This window comes from Periophthalmus magnuspinnatus, chromosome 6, assembly GCF_009829125.3.
Source record: "Periophthalmus magnuspinnatus isolate fPerMag1 chromosome 6, fPerMag1.2.pri, whole genome shotgun sequence".
NCBI classification, from domain to species: domain Eukaryota; kingdom Metazoa; phylum Chordata; class Actinopteri; order Gobiiformes; family Gobiidae; genus Periophthalmus; species Periophthalmus magnuspinnatus.
The window spans coordinates 23,463,489-23,480,835 of NC_047131.1; the positions used below are offsets into that span (position 1 = coordinate 23,463,489).

Here is a 17,347-nt window from a genome sequence, read left to right on the forward strand (position 1 = left end):
GTATAGATGAAAGAGATGAAGTATAAAAAGTGAAGAAGTCCAACCAAGACTCAAAATGCATTAAAGTGTGTCTGACACCCAGTGACTGTACAGTCTTGTTGGTTTGTTTTATTATGGTAGGCCTGAAATGCTGTAGTTTATGATGTGAAATGTCTAGAAGTTTGAGTTGTGATGCCAGTAGGTGTGGTAAAGCCCCCTCCAGACGTGTGTCGTGTCCTATCAGCGCACCAGAGTGTGTGACGTCAGGCGGCTCATTTCCCCGCTTCTCCCCGCTCTCGGGCTGCTCTCTGTGGGCTTCCTGCTGCTGTTGCTCTCCGTCTCCACTACCGCAGGGTCCACGCCACACCTCACTCCGAGTTCTATAGCCGGAGAAGCGACCGCATTTTCGGGTACGTACACAATTCCCAATATGTACTGTCTGAATATAGTGTTTTATTCAGTGGATGATGAAAAGCGTGAGCATTTAGGGGCGCGAGCCGGCGGCGGCGTGACAGCGTGAAATGCGTAAAAGAGGAAGGAAGCCTTGTGGACGGACGTGTCCAGAAAAAATGTTGAAAACTCCAAATACAAAGCAACTCGAGTCGATCGTGATTTCCAGTACCTGTATTTTTGATCCCCTCCACAGTGGCACAGGGAGGCCCATGTGCAAACTTCTGACTGACCAGCACAGCATCCAGTTTTATCTCCAACCCATTTCTTGCGAAAATTATATTTTAAAAAAATGTTAAATTAATTAGATATATTGTTATTTACAGGCCTATGTGAGGTCATTTTTGTTTTATGTGGAAGTTTTTTAAGTGGTTTAAGGCTTCTTTGTGTTAGAATCATTCATTTAAATGAGATTTTTTTTAATTTATTATTTTTCCCAAGTTGTTTCATGAGAAGTTGTCATTTTTCCATTTTGAATAAAAGAGCAAGCTTATATTTTATCTTGGACATGGGCCAAGTAAAATTCTTATTCTACTTAACATTTTTACTTGGCTTAATACATTTTCCCTTTAAACATGAGTTAGTTGGTGTCTCTACAGGTTGATCATGCATGAGTTTGTATATATCTGCTGAACCAACATGAGCAGAGGTGAGAAAGCACCATTTAAAATTGCCTCCATTTTTAATTGATTTTTGAGCCATTGCTGTAATCACATTAAAGGCTGTCAAGTCAATAATTGTGGTTTGAATTGTATCCCGCTGTGCAAATGGCTGCCAACTACTGGCTGTGCTAATGATAGGAGACAGCTGCGTGTAATGACAAGCACAAGATCTGTTGCCTTTGCTTTGCCTGTTCTACTCTAGTTTCAGTGCGTAGTCTCCAGTAACAGTGCAGTTTGTGTGTAGCCATTTCTACAAATGTACCGATACAAGGGGAGAGTGATAAAAGTAGCCTATGAATTGATGACTTGATGGACTGATGGATTTACAAGTTGGTAAAATAGCTGTGAATTGTGTTCAATCCACACGTGACACTGGATTTGCTGGTGCAGAGTCTAAAGTGGTGTTGTTTGGAGTGATACAGCACAGGGCCTCATGACATTCCTCATGCCTGGTGAAATGTCCCAGTATGCAGGCCAGTACATGCCATTCACACTGTCACTTTATGTGCCAATGGCTTTGTGTTTGGAATGAACTTTTTTTTTGTTTTTTTTGTTTTTTTTTTTTACTTCGATATTAAAAGTATGGATTGGCAATATTTACAATAAAAGAATATATCTATTTTTTGTTAATATTAAGTATCCTGATGATCATGTAATGTCTTTAAATGTATTATTTGAGGTTTATGTATTAGATGAATGTACAATGATTGTAAAATTTCCAACAGAATACAAAAATATCAGTTTATACTTATTCGGAAGTTTACAGAAATGTATAGATTTTTTCAGTTTTAATTGGCTCAATTCATTATAAATAACAACAAATATTCAAAACTTTCAATATATTATCAATACTTTAATAACCTGCCAACCACCCAGTTCAGCACTGCATTTGGTCTGTCCCAATGGATAAATGTTTTACTAGAAATTCCATTTAGTATTTTGCAATGCACTGCTCAGCTTGCAAAAGGGAAAAGGTGAAAGAAAAGAATCAGTGTGTAGAGTTTGGCCTGATAATACCAATTTATCTTTTGAATATTTTTATGAAATTGCGCTATAATGAATAAGGAGATCTGTGAATATGGCATCATCAGTCTAAAAAGCTTGGAACCAGCAATAGAGTAATTAATCTAAACGTTTATGGCCTAGTATTTTACAATCTGAGTAACAAGCAATTAACATGTCATGACCAATTGTAGATTCACGTCTGTCTGATTAATAGGCTTCTATGACAGTCTTGAGACTTGCTCTGGATGTTGCATTGATTTGATCCATTTTAGCCTGAGACACAGGGGCCTTTTTAAGAATTATTGAGTGTGCATTAAATAATTCAATATAGATGGAGCAGATCAACTTGCTTGTCTGTCTGTACACTGGTGCTCTCACAGATGCTTGAGCTGAGGCCAAAGAGTGGCTCTTTTGGGTATTCTGTACACCACCAATGCCATTTTATTTTTTTCAAAATGAGTACGAGTAGGCTAGGACACAATAGAAATCTCTATGTTGACTTTAAAATAATAATGATAACTTGGCTATAGAAGCTTGGACTTAAAAAAAAAAAAAAGTTTCATAAAGATCCCATCATAACAGATTTTCAGAAGACACTGCATTTTTTTTTCCTCAGTACATAACCCCAAAACTATGTTTAACTCTATTATGCAAATTGAGGATATCACAGCTTACAGTTTTAATTACATTTGTAACTTCAGTTTTATTGGTTCTTTTCATCCATAGCTGTGATATTTCTTTCCATGAAATCTTCAAAGCCTGTCACTTGGGAATGTCATTACATTTTGGCTGATTACTCATTAAATTCTTTGTTCTGTCCATGTCTCTTATAATATGATTCTTTGTATTTTGCGCTTTATATGCAGGTATACTTCCAAGCACAAAATACAGAAGGGCAGTTGTCATAGTAGGTGATAACACTTGTTGCTAATGCCTTTTCTGTGGGTTCACTTCTAAGAATCATGGCTTGACACAGTACATTTTGATTACTGTGACAATACAACTTTTTGCCAAAATGAGTACAAGCGGGACACAATACAAAATCTTTATGTTGAACTAAACTTAATAGTGATAACTTCACTATAGAATCTTCAACTTAAAAATAAAGTTGCATAAAGATCCCACCTTAACAGATTTTAAGAAGACACTAGATTTTGTTTTCATTTTCTTCTCAGTACTTAACCCCAAAACTATGTATAGCTTTATCATTCAAATTCAGGTTATTTATGCAGGAATATATATTTTTGTTATTTATTATTATAGAGGAAGTCTTCTAAATACACACTGATGTAAAAAGTGACAGTCCTGGCAAAATAACAAGTAAAATCATAGCATAATGCAGTCATATTTACTACTGCATATTTTGCCCCACTCAAAGGTCTATTAAACTACATTGCAGTTCATTGGCAAGCCTTTATTTTGTTTTCCCATTGTGGAAACACTCGATCTTGATAGGAGTTAGCTGGAGGATATCTGAGCCTACTATTGTCTGCCAACCATCCAGGGGCAGTGAAAGCAGACTACCTCACTGCTGGCAGCACAGAGGCAGGGCTTCCACTGGAAACTACTGCCTCACCCCTCATTCACACACTGACTAAATTTAGGAATTTGGAGTGTGGATGTAACATTTAATATGGTTGATGCTAAATGATATGGATGGGTATAAAATGTGCCACAAAATCTTTTTTTCCATCTGTCCATATTTTGCTTGGGCAAAAAGCAGTGCTACAGTGAAGCAAAATTATAAAAGAAGAATTAAAACATTTGCAAAGCCAAAATTGTGAACTGAACTGCGACAATTATTTTAAATTATGTCCTAGTCTTGTCTCATTCTCTTGAGCCCAGTCTTGTCTTACCTTGTCCCATCCCTACCAGATGGAGGGACATCTGCTGTGATTAATCATTTTAGAAATGAGAGATGATTAAGGTAGGGGTTATTGTTACAAAAATGGTTAGTTAGGTTGAGTTTAATAACGGAGCCAACCATATCATCATATTCCTAATTTAACTTTGGTTCTATGAATCCCTCCAGATTTAGTGCTCATCTGGGATTCATAGAACTATAGTTGGGGCCCAAGTGCGAGAGCACTAAAATCTCAAAAGCTCACTGGAGGAAAAAGGTTGAAGAACCCTGTCCTAGTACCTTAATGATGTCCTAGGGTTTTTTTATCCAATGGGCTCCAAACAGGCAGCATCGTCAAGACTCAAGACATATCTGCGATCAAAAGTTGTTAAAAGAATTTACGAATCTCTCAGGGTGTGGTCATAACAAACTCTTAATGAAGTGAATCCTTGTAACTTTAAAAAAAGATGTTGTATCTGTAGTGTTTGTGCATTCTGATGTCCTGGGCACAATGGGATATCTTAAATGTCTCTCCAGTGCCCTCTGCAAAGTGTATTTTCAGTGTAACAGTGGCAATTCTGAATCAAATGTCAAGCCAAGTTTGACACAGCCCTGTCACTGAGGCATGCCCTTTCGTAGTTGCATTGCTTGCGAGGGCCCTCTATCACTATTACATTTGTAACTTCAATTTTATTAGTCCTATTGATCCAGCCAGGGCTGTGATATACACTGCCTGGCAAAAAAAGACACTCTAATATTTCATTGGTCATTGGCTTTAGCTTTGATTATGGCACATATTCGCTGTGACATTGTTTCGATAAGCATCTGCAATGTCTCAAGATTTATTTCCATCCAGTGTTGCATTCATTTTTCACCAAGATCTTGCATTGATGATGGTGGAGTCTGACCACTGAGCAAAGCCTTCTCCAGCACATCCCAAAGATTCTCAATGGGGTTAAGGTCTGGAATCCATGTGTGAAAATGATGTCTCATGCTCCTTGAACCACTCTTTCACCATTTGAGCCCGATGAATCCTGGCATTGTCATTTTGGAATATGCCGATGCCATCAGGGAAGAAAAAATCCATTGATGGAATAACCTGGTCATTCAGGATTTTCAGGTAGTCAACTGACCTCATTCCTTGAGCACAGACTTGCTGCACCTAGACCTGACCAACTGCAGCAACTCGTACCTATTTGCCTATTTGCTTTATTTCCATGAAATTCTCAAAGCCTGTCATTTGGAATGTTATGGATGTCATAACAGTTTGGCTGATTACTCATTCTTTGTATTGTGTGCTTGGAAGTGTGCCTGCATAAAAAGCACAAAATACAAAGAATAATATAACACATAAAGACAACAATACAGAGGGCCAGTTGTTAAAGTAGCTCATAACACTTGTTGCTAATGCCCTTTCTGTTCCCACTGGGTTAACTTCTAAGAATGACACAATACATTTAGATTAGTGACAATTAGGGATGCATCAATACCACTTTTTCCAAAACAAGTGTGAGTAGGCTACAAGTACTTCGTTTTGAGTACTTCGTTTTGAGTACTTCGTTTTGAGTACTTCGTTTTGAGTACTTCGTTTTGAGCACTTACCATGTACCGATGGCGAACGTTTTTGTTTTTTGTTTTTTACAGGGTTCTATTACAGTGGTAAATCTAATTCATCATTTCCATTATTAAGGTTGGTGTATAGTCAGGCTCCGCTCAGCTGAGAGCTGACATCCTGATGTAGACCTGAAGCATAGGAGCTTCTACAGAGCTAATCAGGGTCAAGGTGCATTGTGGGAATCCAGATTCATTTAATTTGCATTCATTATTTGCTCTGACAATAAAAAAGTCACATTAGGCTCATATTTGGCCCAGAATTGGACCCTCTACCTATTTGTATTACAAGGGAGCCATGTGAGGCTTATTGCCCCAGGTCTCCAAATTTCAGTTGACGGCCCTGCTCATCCATAATATTCTCTGTTCACATTATAATTATTCATATCCATAACAACTTTAATCATTATAGTGTTATAATTGTTAATCGAAATTATTTTGGCCATGATAATCATCACACAATTTTAATATTGTCCCAAGTCTAGTTGACACTGCACCATTAACAAGACTTTATAGCCTGCTGGTATTGGCTCTTGGTATTGGCAACACATTGAGGAGTGCGAGTACTGGCACCCGCTATCGACCGAATACCTGATACTGATATCTGTGCATCCCTAGAATGGACATTAGGTTCAGTAACTTTAACTCAAAAGCCGCTCACAAGCCAGAACCCTGTCTGTAGAATTAATGACTTCAAATTCAGTATCTCTTGAGTACAAAACCAGACATTCCTGCACATGTAAACTGGAAAAACTGGTTCCACTAATGATGCAAAAAGCCAAGAGTGATTTTAAGAACTAAAAATTCTAGTTACTGTTCAAACATTGTCTAAGATAAAAATCTGCCATCTTGTAACCACATTAAACAAAAACTGCTGAATCACTACCAGTAAATACAATAATCACTCTGTGGTGTCAGAATATGTTTGAATGAATGCTACTTTTTGTATTTAGCATATTAAAATCTCCATTGGTTTAACATTAGGCTAAAATTCTGAGATTGTGATGACACAATCCTATCTATATGGGAACTGGTTGCAAGGTTGATAAAATGTAAATTTAGCAGTCTTTGCTCTTGTGAAAAATGTGGTGATAAAAGTGATTGTTGAAGAAATGCTGACAGCCTGTGAGACTTTAAAGTAATCGCCTATGTGTGCACTAAGACAAATGTTTTTTTTATTTTTTATTTGAGGTTGTTTCTGAAAACCATTTGGACTAAAGCACAAAAACAACTTTATTTTGTTTAGTTTTTTACTAGACAATTACTGCATGTTGTGGACCATGTATCATAACAGTTCATTTTTAAAATCTCATTTCATTTGAGCCACTGTAAAGGTGAAAAGTCATCTTTAAATGGCACCTTTTTATAATCTGTTATGTCATATGATACAAAAGACCTTTTGTGATTTGGACTGCTTCTTGGGAAAAATATTAAATATTGGTAAATTTGAAACCACCTTATCTTCAAGTCTTTAATTTCTATTCATAGTGTTTCTATATTTTATAATTCAAATTCAGGGATGCTACTGCTATTTCATTGATATGATTTGTCTAAAACCACATGTATCCCATAATTTCTTACATGTAAGACAGGATGGCCTGTCTGTTTGGGTTTTTCAAGTTAATGTTTTATAAAATTAAATGGCCTTGTTATCTGTCTAGTGTCAGATCTGATTCAATGCTGCAGCGCACAGTTGCCCATAAAACGCATCATGTGTTTTTTGTATCGCCTTTTTTGCCTCTGTGAATCATGTGCCTTGAGGGTTTAAATTTAAAAGCACCTCTTATAATTTGGTATTTTGTGTTTTAGGTAGGTGTGGTGTAGAGGAATCCAGGAAGGACGCACCATGGTGACCATCCCAGAATATTATGCAGGAAAAAATGTGCTCATCACTGGCGCCACTGGATTCATGGGGAAGGTAAAAGCCAACCAACCACTGTAATACAAAGAAGACAAAATAGTAATTCTAGTAATTCAGAGAGCCCACCTGTCACTCCATCTATTTCAAACTTTTGTGATGTAAATTTTCCTGTTAAATTGACTTCTAATACATGTTAGTGCTACAGTATCGAGGAATGTTTGTCTTGTAATGCATACATTTTGTTACTAACTGGCTACATATTTGCTCTTTATGTTCGATTCCAAATACTCTTTTCCTGCCTCTTTTCCCAGGTGCTTCTGGAGAAGCTATTGCGCTCGTGTCCGGATGTCCGATCTGCTTATGTGATGGTCCGGACAAAGGCAGGCCAGTCTCCTCAGGCCCGTATTTTGGACATGGTCAGCTGCAAGGTATCTCAACGTAAAATAACACAAATTATATATCCCCAAGTCTTCTGCAAATAAGCAGCATTTAGCATAAAATATATCCTGTGTGCAGTTGTTTGAGAAACTGCAGGATGAGCAGCCTGACTTTGCTCAGAAGATTGTCCCTGTGAACAGTGACCTGACACAGCCTGAGATGGGTCTGAGTCAGGAGGACCAGAGCACACTGGCTGAAACTATTCACATCATCTTTCACTGTGCAGCCACCATCCGCTTCAATGAGCCGCTCAAGTGAGTTAACAGTCAGTCTTCTACATTTAGCTCATGTGCTGCCAAAAGAAACCAATCACACCTTACTTTGTGACTGAGCTGTGTGTGTACTATTTACTAGTCAAATAAGTCAGTGTTGTAGTAGGTACTGACAGTTGGTGGGAGTTAAGAAAATAATGTACTGTACTATGTATAATTGTCTTTATTTAACACTATTGAAGTATTAAAAAGGCTGCAAAACAAACTGATCAAAAGTTAAAATCAAATTGAATGTAGAGGGGATAAAGTGTTAATTCTGCACTTCTGTGGTTAATTTTATAGCCCACCCAAGTGACCCCACCCAAGTGATATTTCACTTGCAACTTTCTACCTAGGACAAGTGTAATATATTATCCAATGCTTTTTTCTTTTTTTTTTTTAACTGAAATTCAAAACTCTTCACTCAATAAATGTTCACCGACTATTATTGCATGTAAATAGTTCTGAAAAGTGGTGCCCTGTCTCTCTTCTCTCTTCATTCTTACCATAGAGATGCTATGCAGCTGAATGTGCTGGCCACTCAGAAAATGCTGGCACTGGCTCGCAAAATGAAGCAGCTGGAGATCTTCATTCATGTGTCCACTGCCTACGCCAACTGTGACCGCGAGCTCATAGAAGAAGTCATCTACCCTCCCCCTGTGGACTACCGCAAGCTCATCGACACGCTGGAGTGAGTGCCGAGTCATTTTTAGGATTAAACCTTACTAAAAGCACCCAAGGAAGAGATTAAGAACAGATGTCATTTCCGCATCTCTCTAAAATGTCCTTCTGAAGCACAGTGCAGCCAGTTTTAGCAGATTAGTAACGCATTAGAAAGTATAGATTACACAGAAGGATTTAGTCTAACCAGAGACTGAGAAGTTGATTGTCATTTGCATAATAGTAGGCTGTCAAAGAAGTGTGCATTTAGGCATACCGCCTTTAAGTGAAATAAATAGCAGAACTAATGCCTACCTGACCTTTAGCACAGTAATTCTGTAGTTCACAATGGCTGATTTCATATTTAGCCTCTATCAAAAATAAACAAACAGCTTAATTCTGTATCAAAAGCTTTTGTATTTAATGACTCTCTGAAGTTCTGCCTCCTAGCAAAAGAACACAAATGTTAAGTAGGAAATGAATGATGACCGTCGGTTGAATAAATGAGATCTAGCCTTGGTATAGAAGTTTGTTTCACTTGTGCTTTCTTGCAAATCCTAGCTATTAATTTTCTTTGATCATTGAACTTTCAACCATCAAGTTCTCATTGTAACAATTCTACTGTAGCTTTATTCATGCATGTCTGAACTATTTCATGTCAGGTGGATGGATGATGATCTGGTAGCAGTCATGACCCCAAAGCTGATCAGGGAGCGGCCTAACACCTACACCTTCACCAAAGCCCTGGCAGAGTACTTAGTTCAGCAAGAGGCAGGAGATGTCAACGTTGCAATTGTTAGGCCCTCTATTGTTGGAGCCAGCTGGAAAGAGCCCTTCCCTGTGAGTGAAACAACATATACTTGTAACAAAACACAAAGACAATAATACGGTTGCTAACAAATTGTACGTCTATTACTTGCACTACAAGTGAGTCTGGCTGCTTCCGCAACCCAAAAGTTCCTTGGGCTTTAAACTGGTATGACGGTACATACAACTTTAGTGACTGTATAGGACTTTTTAAGAACTTATTTTATATTTGGAAAGATGTAATGCCATGTTTCTGACACTTGTTGAGAAATTGCTGGGATGTGTTTTAAATGTGCTATATAAAGAAAATTGAAATTTCAACTTAAGTTGCCCAAAGTGCTTCACATAAACAATCACAAACAAAAACAGATATACATAAAATACGACACATAGGCAAATAACAATAAAACAATAAAACTTCAAGATATCCTACCTAGCTACAACCAAATGCCAGGGAGAAGAGGTGAGTTTTTAGTCTGCTCTTAAACTGGGCTACAGAAAGGATCTGGCTGGCAGAGGGAGGCTGTTGCCACAAAAAAGCCTCTGTCTTCTCTGGTTTTTAGCCTGGCCCTGGGCACAGCCAGCAGGAGCTGGTCAGCTGACCTCACTGGATGGACTATAGGTCTCCAGTAGCTCCCTCAAATAAAGAGCACCCATAGACTGCAGACATTTAAACACAATGGGTAACATTTAGAATTTCACCTGATATGAAATGGGGGGGCAGTGAAGGTTGCATGATGTGCTCTCGTCTTAGTTTTTATGAGCAGATGAGCTTCATTGTTCTGGACATTTTGCAAGTGCTGCAGGGAGCCCTGCTCCAGCCACACATACAAACTATTACATTTCTTGCATTCCCAACATTTGTAAGACATGTTAAGAATGTAAGCAGAAAAAACAGTTATAAAAACATACAATACTGCAATTTACTCTGAATTTGTTGACAAAGAATTTTGTATCTTTAGGGTTGGATTGATAATTTCAATGGACCCAGTGGAATATTTATAGCGGTAAGTTTCTTTTTGGTGCATTGCATAACACATCCATAATACCTGCTGTACCCTAAGCATTGTGGTGTCTAATCATAGTCAAAAGCAAAATGTATAAAATGGTGGGGTTTTTTTAATTTTTATTCTTTTTGTCTGTTGAGGCCGGGAAGGGTATCTTGCGGACAATGAGGGCCTCAAATGACGCAGTGGCCGACTTGGTGCCCGTGGATGTGGTCATCAACACTACTTTGTCTGCAGCCTGGTTCTCTGGGTCACAGAGGCATCACAGGTCAGCGGGAAGCTTTTTTTTCTCTCTGCTCTATGCTTTTTGGCATGAAATAATATATGAAAATTGTATATATGATATGATTTCATCAAAAATTAAAATCAACTTTTTTTTTTCCAGACCTAAAAACATTCCAGTGTATAACTGCACAACTGGTGGCATCAACCCATTCCACTGGGGAGAAGTTGGTATGTGATACTTATCCCATCATGGTGCAATTGATAGTTATGTGCTCAGTGTAGTCAGTAACACATATTTACTCTACATTGGCTGGTGAAAGCTGCCCATTTTGTCTGAAGCCATTTCTGTAGGGTGAAAATATACGGGCAGATAGTTGTCATTTCAAACACATTCTGTAAAAATGTTATGGAATATTTATAATTTCTTCATGTAAAAATATACATGGTAAGCACATATTTTACTGCCTATTTGGTAAGACTATAGAGTCTAAAATGCTTACTTGTGTGACAACCTTGTGTCTCTCAGAGTACCATGTTATATCCACATTCAAGAGGAACCCCCTTGAGCAGGCTTTTCGCCGGCCCAATGTTAATCTCACGTCCTATCACCTGATCAATCAGTACTGGATCGCTGTGAGCCACAAGGCCCCAGCATTCATGTATGATCTGTACTTGAGGATGATTGGTCGAGAGCCCAGGTAATGCGTGACCAGGATGTCCTGCCTCTCCGCCTTTTACGCCAACACTTCTGTCTCTCACCTCTCAGCTGCTTTTTTATTTGCAGTTTTTGACTGTAGACGCTTCGTAAATGCAGTACTAATATGTTATATTTTCTAGGTTTGTATGTCCTTTTTTGTAGTTGTAGTCTCTGAACCACTCAGTTTTCCCCTGTTCAGGTTCGGGATTACAAATGCTTTACCTCAGCTGCCTGCAGTCAGTACCTGGGCCTGCATTTGTAAAATGTCAGCACAAAATTTCTCATAGTTCAGCTCATATAAAAGTCGAGTAGTGATGCAGGGGAAAGTGAGCGGTAACGAGGTAGGACAGTTGTAATGGTCCTCAGTTTAGGTCTAGCCCTGAAAAGTTCTCCTAGTCTTACTCCTGTTCTTGACCCGCTGCCATATGTATCTCTCCCTACAGAGTATTGTATAAACATGACATTCAAGATGAACCCGTTAGAGCAGGCCTTCAGAAGGCCCAATGTTAACCTGCGCTCCAATCCTTTTACTAATCAGTACTGGACCGCGGTCAGCCACACGCTGCCGGCCCTGCTATATGACGGCTACATGAAGCTAACGGGTCAAAAGCCCCGGTAAGGCCACAATAGTCTTGCCTGTCTCCCCAACCCTCTCCAGTATGTCCTCCTACAGCTCTTTGTTCTGGGTCAGGAGTCTGATCTGTACTGGGCTTTCCAAGTAACATAGCTGCTATCAGTTTTGGCATCAAAGACTATTCATTCTACTGTTTTATAGATCATAAAGTTAAATTCACAATCTTCTGATTATAGCTGTAATGTATGGCATTTATTTATAACTTAAAGTTATTTCCACTGAATTAACTGTATTACTCTACCTAGTTGTATTTTTATTACAACTGTTACAACTATCTTTGTCTACCGCTGACAATGTAACGAGTTCTATTTTTGCTGTATTGTATAGATTTTATATTTGAAACGATTATACACCTCTTCAAGTCAACTTTGGTTGTCACAGTAACCATCTTGGTTTGCACAATAGTCTTACCTGATGCATGAACTGAAAAACCAGCTTGTCAGTACAGAATTCTGCAGATGACAGGCTCAGAACAAAACATTTGAGGTGTACTTTCTGTGTTATGCCGTCCCTGTCACATGTCGTCAGCATTGCCGTGTGTGGGAATGCTGTGTGAACATGGCATTCTGTCATTCTCCAATCACTGGAAAAGACTCATACATTATAGCACTGCGGGCTAATCATTAGGTGACTAGTATAATGATGGTTGTGCATGGGCCAGCTATAAATCCCTCACTAAGTTGAAATCAGGGCAGAAGTAACTCAACATTCAACTTTTGGTGATGTGTTCAGATCTTCATTTGAAGAATCATTTAGCTGTGCTTTCTGTATTGATTAAGACTGATTTTCAACACTTTTCTTCTACAGACGTATTCTGAGCCTGTTGGTAAATGCATGATGCAGATTTGTAAAATTCTCTACAACATTCCATTTTGTCAAAAATTTAAATTACTTTTTTGCTTGAGGGCTCAGAAAACGTCCATCTCTCTGCCTCACACACACCTGTTTTTCATCTTAAACCACTTACTAATTTTGTACAGATCTTTATTCCAAATATTTCTCAGCATTGTGTACTTTTGTGTTTTGTGTGTATTTGCAAAAATGAACTGTGATTCTCCTCCTTTTGACTAATGGTTGAGATTAGTAGTGAGACAAAATTTGCTCATCCATTCATTTTTGTTAATCCATTCTTTACATGTGATTTCTCTAAATGTCTTCATCTGAAAAAACATGTTCCCGAGAATCTTGGAAATGGAATTGGATTGGAGTTTATTCAATTGATGTCTAATTTTACATCTCATTTTACATTTATATTAGAGATCGACTGATATGTTTTTTTTTTTTCATGGCCGATACAATTGTTTAGAATCCAGAGACACCGATGGACTCAAAAATATTGGCAGAGACTCTTTATGGACGATTGTTTATTTTCCTCAAATTACATAATTTCAATTGACTACAAGAGGGAAGTGTCCTCTGAACGTTAAATTGTTCAAATAAAGCTTTAGGCAGCTGGAGAGTTGGAGATTTAAGGCCGATAACTGATGTGCTAAAAAGTGCAAATATCACCTAGCCGATTTATCGGTCTATCTCTATTTCATATAAAGGCCTTTTACTCACCACAATGTTGGTGTATAACTAATTTGTTTTAAATTTTAAAGAAATCCATTTCCAGAGAACAGTGGGGTCCCTCTGTTAGCATTACTGTGCTGATCCCTTAACATGTTTTTCTAACCTGTTTGTGTTCTCCTGGCTGCTGTATAATGTCAGGATGATGAAGACCATCAGTCGGCTGCACAAAGCCATGATGGTCCTGGAGTACTTCACCAGTCACTCATGGGTGTGGCACACTGACAACGTGGCCATGCTCATGACCCACATGAGCCCAGAGGATAAGAAGGTAACTTTATATCTGTGTAGATATTAAATTTTACCTTCTATCTAGCAGAACCTACAGAACAAATTCTTTCTTATAATAATGACCTCGCTATCCAGGTAGGAAATTAAGAACAAGTGGAGTGTCTTTCAGTAAATGCAAGATGTGGAATTTGCATGTGCATACTTAAGCAATACCTTTTTAGCTGAAAATGGCTTGTCAAACTTCCTTAAATGAGAACTTTATTAAGAATTTCCATCTGTATAACTCATTGGGGTGAATTGAGTATTCATCTTATTGAGTTGCTAAATTAAATGATCAATCACATATTTTGATTCCTCCAGGTGTTCAACTTTGACGTACGGCAGCTCCACTGGGCAGAGTACATGGAAAGTTACTGCATGGGCACCAAGAAGTATGTTCTGAATGAGGAGCTGTCAGGGCTGCCCGCTGCACGCAAACACCTCAACAAGTAAGAGCCTGTGTACTACCATCTGCCACTGCATTACTCCTGCAACATTAGACTGCACTGCATACATTATCTAATACTGTGCATTACAGTTCTCTGCCAGGCTTCATCCTAGCATTAGCCTCTTGACTACTTTAAATGGGGCATCTGCCGTGGGGAATAATCCTAGCTATTAACAAATGCTATGTAAATTCAGTCTATTGTAATGACATTCGACGTAAACCATATTTGAGTTTGCACACAATATTATAAGCTGTGTACACTGAACTTCCATTTTCAAACTGTTTCCTTTATGATGCTACTGAATTGTGCAAATCATATTTCATTAGGAGAGGTGATGGTTATAAAGAGCGCTATTTTGTATATTGGTTGATTTGAAAATCATATTGTCCATTTACTACATTTGTTACCTGCACCTACATATTCAAGGAGTGCTTCCCTTGACAAATGATTAAAACAATCATATCTTCATTTAATGTCTGAGGTACACTTCTGACATCATCTTTCCTTGTTTTTTAGACTGAGAAATATCCGCTACACCTTCAACACAGTCTTGGTAGTGCTAATCTGGCGCATTTTCATTGCTCGTTCACAAATGGCCCGAAACATTTGGTACTTTGTGGTTAGCATGTGCTTCAAATTCCTGTCCTACTTCAGAGCTTCCTCTACCATGAGATAATGAGCACAGGACCATCGCTGGACTGAACTGCATGCAGCTGTCTGTTTTAAAAGCTGCTTAAACATAACCCACAAAGTCACAGCAAGAAGGAACAAAGTTGCAGAGAACGCCATTACGTGGAGAGGCTGTGACTGGCCTTAGGCATCCGAGAGAACATGAATCAACGCTCAGAGGACGAAGCAGCCCCCTTCACTCAAAACACCCTCATACAGAGCACTGCTGATCTGCTCTGTCTCACCTGGCTGCAGTACATGAAGCTATGCATGGAAATAAGTTTGAGTTCTGAACCCCCTAAAAAAATGACAGGTATCTAGACGGCACCAAATGCTTTAGCTTTTGCCACTTATTCAGTTCACTGAGTAGTAAATACATCTCGAAAATGGAAGGAATTCTTGATTACTGCAAACAAAGCAATGCATTAAAAATCAGTTTGCGTGTACACATCTGCAAAATGTTATGATATTATGCCTAAAAGAGTTTTGTTTGCGTGTATTTGGAAATTGGATGGCTTGATTGATCAATAATCAAACATAAAATACTTAATGTGAACACTTCAGTAAGGAACAGCCTGAATGGCAGCAATGGCATTAAAAACTTTTTGGTCAGGATAATGGTTATTTTCTAGACTTGATCATTTTTGCTCTCTTATTCACGCTCACAAATGTCAATTATGGTTTTCAAAGCTGCTTGTCATTCAGTGCCTACAGTAACCTTTGACATCTTGGTTCGCTGACTCATAGCTCACTGGAGGACGAGAGGGTTGAAGTTAAGTGAATTAAGGCTGATTTTGGTTGAACACCATGGCCTCTCTAGCAGTTGTTCACTTTTAATTCTCTAATCTATTGATTTTTATACTTATGTACATTCTTGCCATTCCATCTGATTTAGTTCAATAAATCTTAGTTCCTTATTCATTTCATAAATCTATTGTTTAAAATATAATAAATCCAGGTATGCATGCTTTCATGTTAAACCAGATATTTTACTTTACTTTGAATCTTCCAAGTTCCAACCCTTCACACATTATCCAGTTCACACGGGGGCCAGCGTGTTGGAAAAACCCACCTCTTGTGAAACTATGGTGCAAGAATCGTGTCTGAGCATTGGTCTGTGGTCTCGATGTGGAACAGGAATCAGATGTATGTTTTGTACTGAGTGTGTGTAAAGCTATATTTACGTAGACAAAAATGTGTATTTTTATGCTATTATCATGGTTGTCTCTTACTCAAGGGGCTACGAGTGAACTGATTCTTGCCCTGTGTTTTTGTATGCTATGAATGTAATGTGTAACAGCCTGGATATTTTTGATTGGAGGTTAAGAAATATTCTATGCTGTAAATTTTTCTATGGTTGAAATTGCCTGATGCTGATGGTGAATGATGCTCTTTGACCTCTGCTGTGTCTTATTCAGGGTTTTTAACTGTTTGAGAAGTGAGAAATGACCAGTTCTTGAGGTTTCTTACTCTTGATAATGTGACAAATTTGCCCTTCTAAGAAGGACATGGCACAAGCAGCAAGTTTATTTTGAGTTTCATGTCAAATGCTCATCCATATATGTGATTGTGTGGGATTGAACTATGTGATAAGTGTCCTCTATGGGTCTATTGGATGGTTGTAAACAGAGGTGCAGTGGCATTCAGCTGTACAAAATCAGTGCATATTGTTACTTCCAACTGGAGACCAGCTACAATTACTGTAATGACCATAGATTTTCTGTTTCTTTTCTTACTCTTTATCTTTATGCTCTCTAGTCATTCATAGCTACATCCCAACTTTTTCATGTTTCTTCTGATCTAAAATTCTCCTATGCCTTTTTTTTTGCATTGTAAACATCAGTACGTCTGTTGCAACCAATGTGACTGTCTGTTCCTATGGGCTCTGTCTGTTCTGTTTGTGCAAATGTTCCCTGTTCTTGCTGTAATATCAAATGTTCAACAATAATTCAATGGGTGCCTTTTAGTTTGTATACCCAAATGAAATAAACCATTAAAATCCTCTCACTGTATGTGTTACTTTTCCAGATGCTGTTACATGGATACACACCAATATAATGGCGCCATTAGTAGCATTGTGCCCATGTGACCTGCTTCCTGATGCAGAACAGATCACCTCACACACTGCATGGATATTGAATGAGTCCATTAAGATTTAATAGTGCCATTCAGGATTAACACTTTGAATGGGAGTGTGGGCTGGTTTTACAGGAATGGCCTAGAAACAATATGCCTCTGGGAACAACTGCAATGTATTTAA

General features: G+C 38.3%; 1 protein-coding gene across 2 annotated transcripts; it reads left to right on the forward strand.

Annotated features, from left to right (window-relative positions):
• Positions 1-155: 155 nt before the first annotated feature.
• far1 (fatty acyl CoA reductase 1) lies at positions 156-17,094 on the forward strand. 2 transcript variants are annotated; one of them, XM_033967942.2, is made up of 13 exons: positions 156-389; positions 7,360-7,468; positions 7,723-7,839; positions 7,928-8,103; positions 8,612-8,791; positions 9,423-9,600; positions 10,530-10,574; positions 10,715-10,842; positions 10,960-11,027; positions 11,940-12,111; positions 13,841-13,970; positions 14,291-14,418; positions 14,935-17,094. In XM_033967942.2, the coding sequence occupies exons 2-13, from the start codon at positions 7,397-7,399 to the stop codon at positions 15,092-15,094; spliced, it is 1,554 nt and encodes a 517-aa protein (XP_033823833.1). In that variant the 5' UTR covers positions 156-389; positions 7,360-7,396; the 3' UTR covers positions 15,095-17,094. The 2 variants fall into 2 exon arrangements, with proteins under 2 accessions (XP_033823833.1, XP_033823832.1); XM_033967941.2 differs by lacking the exon at positions 11,940-12,111 and adding an exon at positions 11,326-11,497 and having other exon boundaries at positions 244-389.
• Positions 17,095-17,347: the final 253 nt, after the last annotated feature.